At 35.7% G+C, this 16471-nt stretch overlaps 1 protein-coding gene across 13 annotated transcripts in view; it reads left to right on the top strand.

Annotated features, from left to right (window-relative positions):
* Positions 1 to 16471, top strand: part of LOC106082989 (smoothelin-like protein 1) — a 117914-nt gene that overhangs the window by 69571 nt on the left and 31872 nt on the right. For 11 of the 13 annotated variants that reach the window (XR_009397961.1, XR_009397962.1, XM_059366629.1 and 8 more), the window contains 4 exons: positions 2778 to 2971; positions 3144 to 3378; positions 3460 to 3711; positions 3771 to 3946. Coding sequence is in view for 9 of the 13 variants with exons in the window: in XM_059366629.1 (XP_059222612.1) it covers positions 2778 to 2971; positions 3144 to 3378; positions 3460 to 3711; positions 3771 to 3946 (857 nt within the window). In the remaining 4 variants the exon portion in view is untranslated. Of the gene's footprint in view, positions 1 to 2777; positions 2972 to 3143; positions 3379 to 3459; positions 3712 to 3770; positions 3947 to 7472; positions 7897 to 7946; positions 8035 to 16471 lie in introns of those variants that run through there. The other 2 variants (XM_013245778.2, XM_013245779.2) reach the window with 2 other exon arrangements.

Raw genomic sequence — 16471 nt, 5'->3', positions numbered from 1 at the left:
ACAATGTTTCAGTAAGCATTGATGATATCTCATACCACAAGGCAAAAATACAATGCGGTAAGATTAGAAATTTATTTAAAAAAAAATTATTATTTATTTACTTTAGCGGAGAACGAGGATAGATTCGTTCCTAGCATCTTTGGATCAAGAGATTTGTTTTAGTAACAAATGCCAGTGTATGACACACAAATACAGTAATAATATTAAAACAAAACCTTAGCATGGTTTCCCAAAAGATAAAGTGAATACGATAAGATTAGATCAGTGGAATTTATTTATATAAACGCTTCAGCGCTATTTAAAATGATGTTTGAATTATTTTTATATATTTTAATAATAATGACAAAACAAATGAAAGTTGTAGAACAAACAAGTAAGGAAAGGCAAAAGTCGTTCGGTGTCGACTTGTAATACCGTCCACCTACCCACCACTGTTGCGAAGAGATTAATTTGTCCGCCTATGACGCTGAACGCTTGGGTTCGAATCCTGGCGAGACCATCAGAAAAAATTTTCAGCGGTGGTTTTCCCCTCCTAATGCTGGCAACATTTGTGAGGTACTATGCCATGAAAAATTTCTCTTCAAAGAGGTGTCGCACAGCGGCACGCTGTTTGGACTCGGCTATAAAAAGTAGGCCCGTTATCATTGAGCTTGAACTTGAATTGGACTGCACTTATTGATATGTGAAAAGTTTGCCCCTGTTCCTTAGTGGAATGTTCATGGGCAAAATTTGCAATTTGCAATTTTACACATACCCTATATGTGAAAATTGAGGAACTATATGGACGCCTAACCTAATTCTAAAACGATTTTGTTGAACTTTAGCTGAGTTTTACAGATGGGAAATAAAACAATCCGTGCCAAATCTGTTCGAGCAAATCTATTCAAAATTGTTACAACTACGAGACTTTATAATCAAAATTCGGAGTCAGTGGCCTCATCGTTTTCATCAAAAAATCATCTTCAGCGATGAGACTCATTTCTGGCTGAATGACTTTGTCAATAAGAAAAGTATGATCCGAAAACATTACGGTTTGGTGCGGTTTACTGGCCGGCGGCGTCATTGGGGCGTACTTCTACCATGATGATCCGGACCGGCACGTTACTGTGAATGGGAATCGCCACCTCGGTCTTGCGATTTGAGGCCCTTATACTATTTTCTGTGGGGCTATGTCAAGTCTGTGGCCTATGCCAACATGCCAGCGACGATTGATAAACTTCGTACAAATATCGAATGCGAAATTGCAGCAGAATCGAACAATTTATGCTTGAAACCCGTCTCAAAATTGGGTTCAGCGTCTGGACTGCAAGCGTGGTGGCCATGCAAAATAAATCGAGTTTCATTCATAATGGCATCGAACGTGCTTTCACAGAAATTAAGAATATCATTGATATTCACAACCGTTTTTGATTTATTTAAAATATCTTTTGTAGCACTCTTATTGAAAATCCCGATATTACTCAAAATCGGATCGGGAAACGATAATCCTTACATACTGTGGTAGTTAAAAATCGCAAAGGCTCCAGAAAAGGAAATCGGGCGATGCATATATATGGGGGCTGTATCTACATCTGAATCAATGATCTATGAAGTTCGCCACATATGTCGAGAGTCCTAAGAAAATCCTTCGTGCCTAATTTCATGAAGATCAGTTGAAAAATTAGCACATTATTGTAAATTAGTCTAAATCGTACAAACATATATATGTGAGCTATATTTAAATCTGAACCGATATTTTCCAATTTTGTAATAGGGTTCGTCTGTAGGCCAAAACAAAAGTCTGTGCTAAATTTCAAGAAAATTTCGATGTGAACTTTGATTACAATTTAACATGGACAGAAGGACAGCCAGACGGACATAGCTAAATCGAATCAGCATGTGATTCAGAGTAGATCCGTATACTTATAAGTGGGTCTATCTCTCTTCCTTCTGGATATTACAACCAAATTCACTAAGTTATAACAGTCTGTCCAACTGTAGTGGTGTAGCATAACAGCGCATGGTAAGTGTTGGTACAATTATTATGCAAATTTGCCCATGAACATTCTATAGAGGAACAGGGGCAAACTTCTTACATATCAATAAGTGCTGTCCTATTCAAGTTTAAGCTCAATGATAAGGGGCCTCCTTCTTTAAAGCCCAGTGCGACACCTCTTTAGGGAGAAGTTTTTTCATGGCATAGTACCTCACAAATGTCGCCAGCATTAGGCCTTTAATAGGCCTGGGTTCAAATAGGGTGTGAGACACCGCCTATGATGCTTAAAGCTACGGTGTGAGACACCCAGTCAGGGAAATATTGGAGAAATCTCTGTAAAAATAGGCATACACTTGACTGATATTCCATTCTGAAAAACACCTGCAAACAACTCCAGCAAATATGTATCCATACTAAAATAGATTGAGAGGCATTCTGAATAAGAACCGAAAATTTTGCAGTTGTGAAAATCCCACAATTAGAAATTTGTTTTGGAAAATTAGGCACCAACGCTGTTATCTTAAAAGGGATATTGCAAGTGGATGCGCTGGATATGGTTCGGTACATCGGGCATCCATAGCCACCGGATCTACTAAAAATCAACAATAATTAGTTTAGCAAATATGTGGATATTTTCAAGAAAATTCCTTTAAAAATCAGATTTTTAAACTACAAAATTTGGAGATGAATAGATGGATTTGGAATGGATGGAATTTCTCTAAGAAAAGAGAAAATTTGTTTTTCCAAATTGTTTGCCACATAAAAAATCAAAATTAATCCCTTTTCTGCATTTGCATTTCAGAAGTCACTGGATATGTTGTCGAAGAGAAATACTATTCGGACAATAAATCAAAACCAATTGTGGAACGCAAAGAACTTATTTACTCCACAAATCCTGATGAACTAAAAGCCATCAAAGAAAGGGTAAAGGATACATCAGTCAAATCGATCAAATCCGAACGATTGGAAGGCTATGACGATGAAGATTCAGCTATGGTAAATTTTTAAGAAAACATTTGTACCGGTTTATGTAGATTTGAAATAGGATTATTTGACAGATTTCTTTCATAGAACTGTCAAATAAACTTATTTAAGGTTTCTTTAAGTGAATAAGACCGTTGGATTTAATAACCCTTATAACTGATCATACCATTTACATTCACTTTAGTATGCAACGAAAACAACAACAACATCAGTACGCTCGAGTCCAGAAGATTTCCTGGAAACAAAATATGTGCGACGTGGCTCCGTGAAGGAAATGAGTGAGAAATTCATACACAAGGAGTCATCATCTTCGGTTTCCGAGAAGGTCAATAACTATCCCAAGGCTGGGCTTATATTGCGCACAAATTCGCGCAAGCAGAGTCGAGACAATAATGAAGGCATGGATGATGGAAATGGAGGTAAGTCAAAACACCGTTTATTTCTTTATGAAATTACATTCATTCAATTATTCTGTTTCTATTAAAAAACATCAACCATAGAGTACTACGAAACAAGAACTCAATACCTTAGAGATTCCGGCGAGGATGACGAATGTCAAATGGAAACCAGTGGTCATTTCATTGTAGAAAGTGAAAGCGAAACGGAATCCATTAAAAAGACACAGCGTGCATTTAAGAAAATCACTTCCACCAAATCATCTTCGTCGCGTTCCTTCCTTAATACCAAAGGTGAAGAGAAAGTTGTCACCAGTGTTGATGATGTGCTAGATCGCATGCGCAACGCAGACAATGGTAAAGCAATGGAATACACACCATATCCATTTGGCCTAATTTGAAATTCTCTTTTGTAGTTGTAGAAGAAGGTGATACGGCCGAGGACCAAGAAGCCAGGGCTTTGTTGAATAAATTTTTGGGCGCCAGCATTATAATGAAGGGAGTTGAATCAACCATACCGATAAACCGAGAAACGAAAATAATAACCACAACGACCACTGCTGGAGGAAAGCAGCCAGTAGAAAAACACGAGGTAAGTGAAGAACAATTTTTAAGGACTAGCATAACAACAATGATAATATGCCACACCCTATTTTAAATGGGCAGTGACAAACTTCTCATATACCAAGCAATGAGTGGTGTCCGATTCAAGTATAGGCACAATAATAAGGGGCCTCCTCCTGCACCTTTAGACCATCGGTATTTAATGTTCGCTTGTTGTTAGAAACTAAGAAAACAAGAGGGTAATGCAAATGGAATGAAGTGCCATGTTGTTCCAAAAGGGGTTTCAAGTTTATTTTACAGGGTAGCTGACACGAAGTGTTACCGATTCAAATAAACACATTTTTAGTCTGAAGATAATTTTATTGTTAAAATGAAATAAATGTATGGAAATAATCTAAATTTCAGAATCCATACACTTTTACTCTTTATGCCCACCTTTTGCCTTGAATATTGTTCTGATTAGGACAAAAAACGATTTGCAAGCTGCACTAATGTAATCTGACGGTACTTTGGCCCATTCCCGTATAATTGCTTTCTTCAGTATAGTCATGCTGGCATATTTATACTCTACACCACTTCTGTGGTACAGGGTATAATAACTTAGTGCATTTGTTTGTAACACCCAGAAGGAAGAGAGAAACACCCATTAATAAGTAAGACTCACTTTCTGAGTCGGTTTAGCTATGTTCGCCAGTCTGTCCGTCCATCTGTTCATGTCCATGTCAATTTGTGTACAAAGTACAGGTCGTAAATTAATTCAAATTTGGTACAGGCATATTTTTCGGCCTAGAGGTGAAGCCTTTTAAAATTGGAAAAATCGGTTCAGATTTGGATATAGCTTTCACATATATGTCCGCACGATTTGAACTTATAATGCAATAATATCGTCATTTGTCAACCGATGCTTACGTAATTTTGCACAACGGTTTCTCCTACTGGTGAATTTCATCGAAATCGTTTCAGATTTAGATATAGCTCTCATACATATATGTTTCGTCCGGTTTTCAATTCTGAAGCCACTCCAGAAGCCCACAAGCTCATTTATTTATCAATCTTCCCAAAATTTTACACAACGCATTTTCCGACGACTACCACAATATCCATGGAGTTTAGTTGAAATCGGTTAAGATTTAAACATAGCTCCCATATATTCGAATTTGAATAATTTGCAATAAAGTGGTCATTTGTCAACCCATTGTTGTTGTTATTTTTTATCCGATTTCGCTGAAATTTAAAACAGTGAGTATTTTAGGGCTTCCCGATATCTGGCCGATATAGCTGCCATATAGACCGCTCAGCCGATTTCGACGAAATTTTAAATAGTGTGTAGTTTTAGGCCTTCTAGCATAGAACCCAAAAATGGTTCAGATCCGACTATAATTAGATATAGCTGTCATAAAGACCGATCTGCCTAAAAGGAGTCTGATGCCCATAAAAGCTTCATTTACTACCCAATTCCGCTGAAATTTTAAACAGTGAGTGGTTTTGAGCCTTCTAATATCCTACCTTAATATGGTTCAGATCGGACCATATTTAGATATAGCTGTCATATAGACCGATCTGCCGATAATTGTTCTGCAGCCCATAAAAGCTTTATTTACTACCCAATTTCGCTGAAATTTTAAACAGTGAGTTGTTTTGAGTTCCTGATACCCTACCTTAATATGGTTCAGATCGGACTATATTTAGATATAGCTGTCATATAGACCGATCTTCCAATTTAAGGTCTTAATCTCATAAATAGTAAATTTATTCTCTGAAAATGTTACTTGTATATGAGCTCTTGGAACCCGAATAAAATATGAACGAGACCAGCCACTATTTAGATATAACTACGAATATAGTAGTGGAGTATCTTTGTCCAGATCGGTCCAGATTTGGTTATAGGTCCAATATAGAACGATCTCTCGATTTAAAGTTTAAAAGCCCTATAAAAGCGCATTTATTATCCAATTTCGTTGAAATTTGACGTAGTGACTTATGTTAGGCTTTTCGACATCCGTGTCCTATATCATTCAGATCGATTTATATTTGGATATAGCTGCCAAAAAGACCAATATTTGACTTGATATTTATTAAACCACTCAATGTCCGTGCCGAATTTGGTTGCTTAAGTTATCCAATTGTAATTGGACAGCCACTGTGTGAACGAAATGAAGTGCGGCAACGATACACATTTATTTTATTGACTTTAAAGTGTTTGAGTTCGCCACCAAAGCCGGTTGTGATTTTCAGTGACATACGTATAATGTTATCACTTTATTACGCTTGAACTCCATCACCAATAACTTACTTTTTAAATAAACTCAAGAGGCAAATGCTTTTGGTGGCTTCTAAAAACAATAAAGAGAGCTGCCAATAAAAGAAATTTGTTTTATGGCTTTGATTTCTTGTTTGACATATTACCAGTATGCACTTGGTAACACTTCGTGTCAGCTACTCTGTACAATACAAAACATTGTCCTGTTGAAATCAAAAAACGGTTTTGAGACCAATTGAAATGCCTCAAAATACCGATCAAAGATGGAACACTATTTCATAAAGAATGTCATTTAAAATCTAAAAGCTCTAATGAGCCATAGTTCAAAGTCCAACCGCTAGATGGCTCACCATATATCATAATAAGTCCCTAACTGATGCCTAATTTGAATCCTCTAAATATACTAACTAACTATTGCTACTAAATTTCCCATGAACATTCCATTAAGGAACAGGGGATACTTCTCTCGTATCAATGAGTGCCATCCGATTAAAGTTTAAGCTCCTCTATATATAAAACTCATTGATTTAATTGTAAATGTGTATACTTTTTTTTAAACTACAACAACACTATGGCTCTTGTGCATCTGGCCATTTGATTTGTCATCATGGTGTTGCCAATTTTCTTAACATGGCTTCAATCAAATTGCAGCGCATTGTTAGAAAACAATTAAGCATAAACAAATGTCACAACATAACATGCATACACACGTTTTGGGTGATTGCATGGGTATGTGTGTGTGTGTGTGTGTGGGTATGACTTGTCTGGTTGTCTGAACAAATTAATTTGCAGTATCGACTAATAATAGTTCCAAGATTCTCGTTCGAATGGACCAATTAATACTCAAGGATCTCAAGCACAAGGTGATTGTCAAGAGACCTCCATCAAATGCTCATATGCTTTTTTCCCCATTGTCATGGCTCTCTCTCTCCCTCTCTCGCAATCTTGCTCTCTTTTTTAAAAATCTTTATAGCACTCTATGCCATTTGGGATCGGGCTCTCCTCAAAGCGTTCTCCGATCTGATTTTTCATTTGGCGCATACTTTTTGGGCCAAATGAATGAATGTTTTTAGTCATTTGCCCCAACGAAATGAAATCAAAATTCAGTACACACCTAGACTCTCAATAGATCACTTGTCTTTTCCATCACAGCAGAGTAGTGCACAGTGCGAGGACTATCAACACGGACGGTTCTAATATAAACATTCACAAGAACAAAAACAAAAAATATACAAAATATAAAAACGATCAGTTCTATATGTACTACGCTCGATAATACACACGGTGTTAGTATAGCCAAAATCAAATTAAAAAAATAAAAAGGGGAAAAAAAAACGAAAAATCACAACAGACGCACAGCATACCACCTATACGATTTTACTTATAGATGGATGCTTAACGTACATACATACATACAGACATACAAATGTACATATATGAAGCCCCCAATGTATATGCAGATACATGTATGAGTGCCACAAAGTATATTTATGTGAAAATTTCCAAATACCAAATGATTAGAAATTAATAAAAATTTATATAACGTCCATAACTGCCGCATTGTAATAACAACGCTCGGTGTTTTACTCAACAACCAACAACAACAACAACTCAACAACTACAATAAGAAAAAGAAAACCCAGTGAGAGAAATTATCATCATCTGGAGCAGCTATAACAGCGACATCATCATTACGAAAATCATCACCTGAGACTAGTGTATGTACCAACCAATCAATCAGTTCAGTCAGTCACTCAATCAGAGGCACTCAATCAGAGGCACCTGCACCAATACCAATTAGTACCTGATGGTGTCCCAAAAACGCTCGAATGAGTTCATTAGATAATATATAAAGTGTAAGCAGTTTTCCTCAAAAAAAAGCATATATATACCTATGAAACAGACATATTAAAATTAGTACATATTAACAAATATGCAAAAGACTTAAAATGCGTTTAAGAATGTATGTGTGTGTGTGTGTGTGTGAATGCTTGTTCGTATTGGTGCATGGACTGAAAAAACAATTGATGAGGAAAATGATTTTTCAAAAAGAATAATCATTCCTCATTCCTTGACTATATTTGGTAAACTTTCGTTCAAGAATTGTGAATACTACGTAGCATCATCATTCGTGGTCCAATCTACAGACACGTTTGTATATATGAATGTCTTCGTACTCATTCTCGCGCATATTTTCGTGTCTTATTGGACTGCGAATAAGTATTTGCGCGCTAGCGTGTGTGTATGTGTATGTTGCTTGGTGATGGGCAAGTGTGCGTGCGTTTGTGTCTCCTTCGAGTCCATATGAACTACAAAACGAGGACCTTACACCTGCCTGAGAATTCCCATGCTTGAGTCGTCAGACGTTTTTTTTTTCTACCAATGATAATGATGACGGCCAGAAAAAAAGCCAGATAAAACAAATAAACGGAAAATAAAATAAATAAATAATAAAGCGAAAATCACTCAAACAACGAAATCGCGACGAAAATAGAATATTCGTTCACTATTTTTACACAAATACAAAAACAACAAAGTGTATATTTTGGTTGAAGGAAAACGAAATCGTATTTTGCGTCTCTCTTCCATTTTTTGTTCTTTTTGGTTTCCTAATCAAGAGACCGAGAGCTAAAATGACGCAAAAACTCACATTGAGAGCGTGAGAGCAAAAGCGAGAGTGTGTGCTAACTCATCCCCATTACCATGTCCATTCACCACATTATCAACCATCATCAGCGCAGATTGACCAAAAAAAATTTGTTTGTGTTTCATAGTTAAAGCAGCAAGATCAATAAGAACAACAACAACGCATAGGTTATGTTTTTTATCCACGCGTTGCACATTGGGCTAGGTTAATATTAAATGGGTTCAAATACTTAACCCCCTCAACTACTGAAGCTAACATTACACGATAAGACTTGTCGCATTTTATTTCAAAATAGCAACTCTGAAAGTTGCACACATCGTATGATTCATATGAAAAATTAAATATTACCAATGGATTTTGGAATTAATATGCAACTTTTTCGATTAAATCGGGCTTTTATTTCATCGAACATACATGTAGACACATGTCTATAAAAAAAAGTACAAAACACATGAGACTACATGCCGATGAGAGCGCGTTCTCTTTGTTTTTGACGTACAAAAGACAAGTCTTATGAATACAGAAAATGACAAGTCTTATCGTGTAATAGCAGCTTAAATAAAAATGTTCTCTGGACTTTTTACATTTGACAACAGATTGGCTGAACTAGTTGCTTAATTAAATGTCGCTAGTAAACTTTATACCTATTGGGTTCGGGTTATTGTACACGCTTAAGCCTACTACTGTCTTCGGCTTTTCGCCCGAACATCTGTTAAAACGTATTTAAAAAAAATACTGACTAAGAAAATGCGAACACATTCTGTAGGAGTGGTGCTGAGTTCTATGGATAAAAAAGAAGCGACATGTCGCTGCGTCATTATTAATTTCGCTTCAATTAATTGTACATGTAACGAAATGGCCACCAATCAAATCTGATTTTATTTGTGTTCTGGCGAAGAAGAGTCCGTCAGATTTCGCAATAATTTAATAGGCATTTTCGCTGCGAATGAAGTCAGTATTAGGTCTTAATTGGTAAACACGCGTTCAATTCGGCCTTGGAAAGTTCTTGGAACGACTTTTTCTACATTTCACTTGTTTATGTAATATATTTTTTATTATGGACTGATATGGGACGTACTAGTAATAAAAAAAATATCACGTACAAAATGTCAGTCCGATTGGGTTATATTTGAGCCCTCTAGAGGCTTAAAGAGTCAAATCGGGAGATCTATTTATATGTTATTGCCATAGGTATTAGAAATCATCACAAAACACCACGTGCAAAACTTCAGCCAAATTGGATACGAATCACGCTCTCTAGAAGTCGAATCGCAAGATTGGTTTACATTGCATGCGTACATATATCTAAATATAGACCGATTTGGTATATTTACTATTCTAACTGACCCAGAGCAAGTTTCTCATTCTCCAGTCACAATTTATCGTATCGATATTCTTCTTGTTAAGGGAATTTGTTGTTCTGAATATACATTTGTCGCTTACCCCTTCGATAAACCTTAAACGGCAGATGAATGCCGGCTGGTGACTGATAAATTGAAACAGATGGTAGCATACAATCAGCTGTTTTTTGTTTATTGATTGCTGCGTAATATAAGGCGTGTTCGAGTACTCTTCCAATTGCTATTTGCTAGTACAAATTTGCGGACAAGAGAGAAATTCCTGGCGGGGAAAATATCCATCAGAAATTTTCAACCTCTCATTTTCAAGACTCTTAAAATGTTTTTCGCTCTCTCTTACTGGCAAACGAACGACTATCAGTATAAATGTTTGCAAATTTTTGAGTATTCAAATACTCTTATCGCTGATTACTGCGCAATATTGTCATCTTTTAAATTACCTTAAAAGTGTACGAGAAAACCAAATATCTTAACAGGATGTTTATTTCCTCGATAAATCAATGTACCGGTTAGTTAGGACGATCTTTGTTTTATCTACGGCCCCACACTGATAATAAGTATTTGTGCATAATTTACAATAACTAGATTTACACGTTCGAAACTTAGCATGCAACGCATGGAAATGTCTAAATCGACTTAAATGTCATGACTGCCAAGAACATATATACATACTACGATATTTCCAGGTGTTGGTGTACCCCCATCATATGGTGAAGGGGATTACAAATTGATTAGAACAAATAAATCTGGTAAAAAAATACAAGCTATGCTCTCTTTCATAGAATGCGCATAATCCAGTTTTGTTGGTCCGTTTACAAAACCCCGAATTGTAGAATTCTTTAAAGAATACATGCCGTCTTTCATTTGACTTCTTAAACTATGGTTATACGATATGAATGATATTTTGTATTGAAGAAGCCAAGAAAAGATTAAGTCCCCCCAGAATTTTAAAAAATAACTTTGTTTTTAGACAATATGCTTTGAGGGTTTTATTCCCACTTTAACTGCCATTACACGATAAGACATGTTATATGTAATTTCAAAAACAGCAACTTTGAAAGATGTGGACATCGTGTGATACGTACGAAAAATTTAATATGATAAATGAATATTGGAATAAATATGCAACTTATTCGATCAAATCGAGCTTTTATTTCATCGAATATACATGTAGATACATGTTTATAAAAAAATTACAATACATGGCGATTAGAGCGTGCTCTATTCGCATAAGACAAGTCTTATGAGTACAGAAAGTGACGGCTCATATGACATGTCTGATCGTGTAATAGGAGATTTATACGCTATTCTCCCGAATTGCTTTAATCTCTTAACCTACAAACTCAAGTTTTATTAATATAGGTTTGCATGAGTGGGGTCCAAAATCAATTCCTTAATTATTCATTTGATTTTTTTTAAGAAATTCTATGAGGAAAACCTATTCGCATAAAAATAACAAGTTGTTTCATAATTGCAGCATAGAACACCCAATATTCTTCATTGTCTTAAAATACAATCAGTAATCCCAAATGTTATAAACGATAACAACTGCCCAGTTTAAACTGTATAGCATGGTACTAATTCGTTTTTAAACTTTTCACTCTTGGGAAGCACCTATTCCCCAGAAGGACTGTGCATACTTCTCAGAATTTGGACAGTGTAACCAGAAAATTACTCCCCAATAGTTGTCTCACTATAGTTCTGCTGTGGAATCTAAGTCCCCTTATAAATTCGACGACATTGTGAGTGCATTCTTTTGGGCACACTGTAGGATCGATTGCTATGAATTTGAAAAGAGAAACACAACTCAATATTCTTAGTGAAAATTCTTTTTACACCACCTTTTTGTATTTTTTCTATCAATTTTGGCAAATAAAGTAGATATTATGTGTTATACGAGTATTGCCTTCTTTATATTTTCTTCCGATATTAAAGATATTAAATAGCAATAAGTTCAGACATTGGTATATTCACATACCGAATTTCAAACAAAGTTCATAAAGGTGGTCAAGGAATTAAAATACATTAAATCGAAAAATCGGTCAAAATACTGGTATCAAAATCAATGATATCATAATCATAAACAGGCGTTGTTGAAAATATTGACAACGTGCGGGGATGAATTTCTGAAAGCGCATGGTTAATTTCATGTACCATCCATTTTGAACAATATCTCTACAAAGTTTAAATGACTCTTAAACCATTGTATAAACAGAGGCGTCTATGGTGCAATGTGGAGAGGCGATTGTAGACATACAACGATGGCATGGATGGTAAGCTGGTACGTTATACGGCAGCACGCCACAACTTTTTTGCAATCTTAAAAATCAAAAACAGTACAGAACATGGGCGCATGGAGACAGTTTCGAACGTTTCGTTCACAAAAAAACTGTTGTTGATTTATGGACAAAATATCAAATTAGTAGAACGATATGAGATCTATATAAGGTAATGGAACGATGTAACCCATTTAGAATTCCTATCAACCTACACTTACAAAAAGTATTTGTTCCAAAGTTCAATTGCAAAAGTTTGTGTGTTTTCGAAAGACAGACGGACAACATTCCACTAAGGAACAGGGACAAACTTCTCATATATCAATGAGTGCAGTCCGATTCAAGTTTTAAGGTCAATGATAAGGGACTGCGTGCCGCAGTGCGACATCTCTTGGGAGAGAAGTTTTACATGGCATAGCACCTCACAAATGTTGCCAGCATTTTTTTCTGATGCTCTCGCCCAGGCGTTCAGTGTCATAAGCGGACATGCTTACCTCTGCGCTACGGTGGCCTCCAAGAAAAAATATGCATATATACTTTGTATGGTCTCAGATTAATATTTCGATGAGCTACAAACGAATCAACGATATTAGTATAACGCCCTTCGTTAGAGGTGTGAAACTTTATTGGGACTCAACAAGTTGAAATCATGAAATGACCTCATATGGTATTTTTGCTAAATTTTTGACAGCTTTATTCGTTCAAAGGCTCTCAAAATTACAAAAGACGGACGGACATTAAAACGGAATGACATGGTTGCCACACTCCAGTAGCCCTCTACTATTTTATAGAGGTGGCTATAAAAATTTTTTTTATGTAGAGTTCAGAAAGATTATTCAACCTCCTAAATGGACCCATAAAAATTTTAAACTTTTGATAAGAACACGAAAATCAAATTAAAGAATCATTTGATGGGGAGCTACCTATTCCAGGTTATGGTCTAAATCGGTGCAAACTATACTGGCATGAATGTTGGCCGTTATAACGGAAGCTGCTTGAGAATTGTGCTACAAGAGCTATGTTAAGTCATTGGCCGGTTTGGATCACTCTTGGCCTAACTTTTTTGTCAAATTGGATAAGAATTGCAAATTCCAGTGGCACAGGAGGTAATATGGCCACTTCTGTTCTCATGAGCCGAGCCGATGAAGCTTGTATTATATGAGCAAAATTTTAAAAGAAAAGCTTTATTCGTTACTACATACTGGCACGGCCAAAATTACTTGGAATCTTATGGTATTCATGAAAGTAAGTGAAATTTGCAAATTTTGCTCATGAACATTCCACTAAGGCACAGAAGCAAACTTCTCACATATCAATGAGTGCAGTCCGATTTAAGTTTTAAGCTCAATGATAACGGCGTGCCGCAGTGCGACACCTCTTTGGAGAGAAGTTTTACATGGCATAGTACCTCACAAATGTTGCCAGCATTAGGAGGGGAAAACCACCGCTGAAAATTTTTCTGATGGTCTCGCCAGAATTCAAACCCAGGCGTTCAGCGTCATAGGCGGGCATGCTAACCTCTGCGCTACGGTGACCTCCAATTCATGAAAGTATATACAATAATATTTTTCAATTTTGTATAGATGTATATATCTCATCCAAAAATGGAGGATATCGGACTTTGTTATACTCTCAAGGTTTTTCAAATACAACTGTTAAAGAGTTCATTTCTCTAAAATTTCGGATGTTCTTAAAAGCATACGATTTTCCCAACAAGACTTTTGGCAAACAATCCTATCAAAATGATCCCTTTATATGCGAATATGTACAGTGGGAAGCAAAACCGAGTGGATATTCCACTTTTTGCATTACTTTCGAATATTAAAATTCAAATAATTTGTTTTAATCGAATGCTCTTTAAATTATCACTTTTTGAAAACAATAGCTGAAAATTAAAAATAAAATTAAATAAAAGACTGCACAAAAAATAGTAAACAAAATTGGCACATGCACTCTGTTTTGCACCTTTAGAATAATTTTAGAACATTTGTTTTTTTTTTGGTACTTTATTTATGAAACATTATTTTTCAAAGATAAGATAGCATGTGTTGACATATCTATCCACTATTACAGAGTCTACGTAATACTTTTAATATATAGCTCTTATAACCAAATCTTGTCTGACTTTAATTTTTTATTCCTATTGAAATATCGAGTAGAACCTTTTACGATTTTCTTACGATGGTGCAAAAATTGTAGCTTCTACAACCTTTAAAGTCGAAAAGCATAAAAGATATATATGGGAGTTGGATCTAAATCTGACCTTAAAAAATCATATCGGATGAAATATATATATGGGAGCTATATATAAATCTGATCCGATTCAAATGAAATTTTGCACACATATTGGAACGTCTTTTGTCATTTGGTAAAGATCGGATCAAAATTGTGACTTCTACAGCTTTAAAAGGGCACATGGGATGAAAGATATACATGGGAGCTATATCTAAATCTGGACCTATTTTTTAAAATCAATAGCGTATGTCCTTGGACCAAACAAGAGACTTATGCAAAATTTTGTGAAAATCGGATAACAAATGCGACTTGTACCTTGATTACAAGAATACATGGACAGACAGACAGACGGACATAGCTAAATCGAATCAGGAAGTGATTCTAAGTCGATCCGTATACTTATCGATGGGTCTAGCTCATCTCCTTCCTAGCGTTGCAAACAAATGCATGAAATTTTGTCTATTACTTATTAAATTTAACGTGGGCTGTTTTTATACATTGTGAAAGCTGTTTTTATACATTGTGAAGGGACCATTCGCAAATTTCCATGAAACTTTTTTTAGATATAGGATCCAAACTATTTAATTTCTTTCTATAAACATTAAAATTGTGGTTTTGATTAACATATTAACTTGGTAATTTAAGTTTGCTCAAGTTGAAATGTGGTTTTACCAAACAGTGTCATGTTTTTGGCTAAATTTTCGGGGTTATGGGTTTGCTAAATATTCAAATTAACTTGACTTCCTTCTACAATGGTAGGGGACCATATTCTACAACATAAATCATCCAAGGCTAGATTTTTCTTTAAATGGTTTCCTAGGCGTAAACCTCTGGCGCCCCGGTATCCGAGTTGGTAGTGTGCTTGGATTACAGGTGCAAGGGTCGTGGGTTCGATTCCCGCCAGAAGCCTTGGTCTGTAGTTACTGTGGTAACACAATGGACTTAAAATTGTCCAAGTGAGTCTGTAAAGGACTGCCACTCTTACCTAACCTAACCTAAGCCTCTGGCCTTACAAACTATTAGCAAAGCCATTGTAAGACCACATACAGTGGCACAGAAAAGTCTACATACCCCACTGAAAAAAAAACACACTTTACACAACGAATTTTATTGAATGAAAAAGTTTTTCTGTCAAATATCTATTGTTGCTAAAAGTGTTTACTATGGTTCCCAGCATTATACTTAGTTAAAATTTGTAGGGTAAAACCTTACCCTAACTACGTTACAGTCAGTTTACGTAACTGCTATTTACGAAAGCTATGTAGACATATCTGTGCCACTGTATATCGTGTAATTTGCTCGCTATATTCAAAATTTTGAATTATGAGTCTATTCGGAAGAAATATTCTCAACACAGTGTCCCTTCAATATCCAATCATGCCGATATAACAAAAAGTACAACTGTTAAATATGTGATTGTGCTATAGTATCGTCGTATCTACTTTTATTTTATCCGGTCGCTTCAAAAGCTCGATGCTTAATGCGGAAATGTCTCATAACAATATTTTAAAGACTTTCACCCTCCAACATTGGTGCCATGTCTCTGTTTTTATGTTAATCAAAACCACAATTTTAATGTTTAAAGAAAGGAATTACAAAGTTTGGATCCTATTTCCAACAAAAATCTCATAGAAATCTGCGAATGGCCCCTTCGATATTTCAGCTTTAGATACAAAATTTCAGCTTTAGAGTTAATTAATTTCCTACAAAATAACTCTGAAATGGAGTAAGATATATCAAAACTGATCTTTAAAAAAATAATGGTTCATATATAAAG

Source organism: Stomoxys calcitrans, chromosome 4, assembly GCF_963082655.1.
Source record: "Stomoxys calcitrans chromosome 4, idStoCalc2.1, whole genome shotgun sequence".
NCBI classification, from domain to species: domain Eukaryota; kingdom Metazoa; phylum Arthropoda; class Insecta; order Diptera; family Muscidae; genus Stomoxys; species Stomoxys calcitrans.
This window is presented reverse-complemented; position numbering and strand designations above follow the sequence as displayed.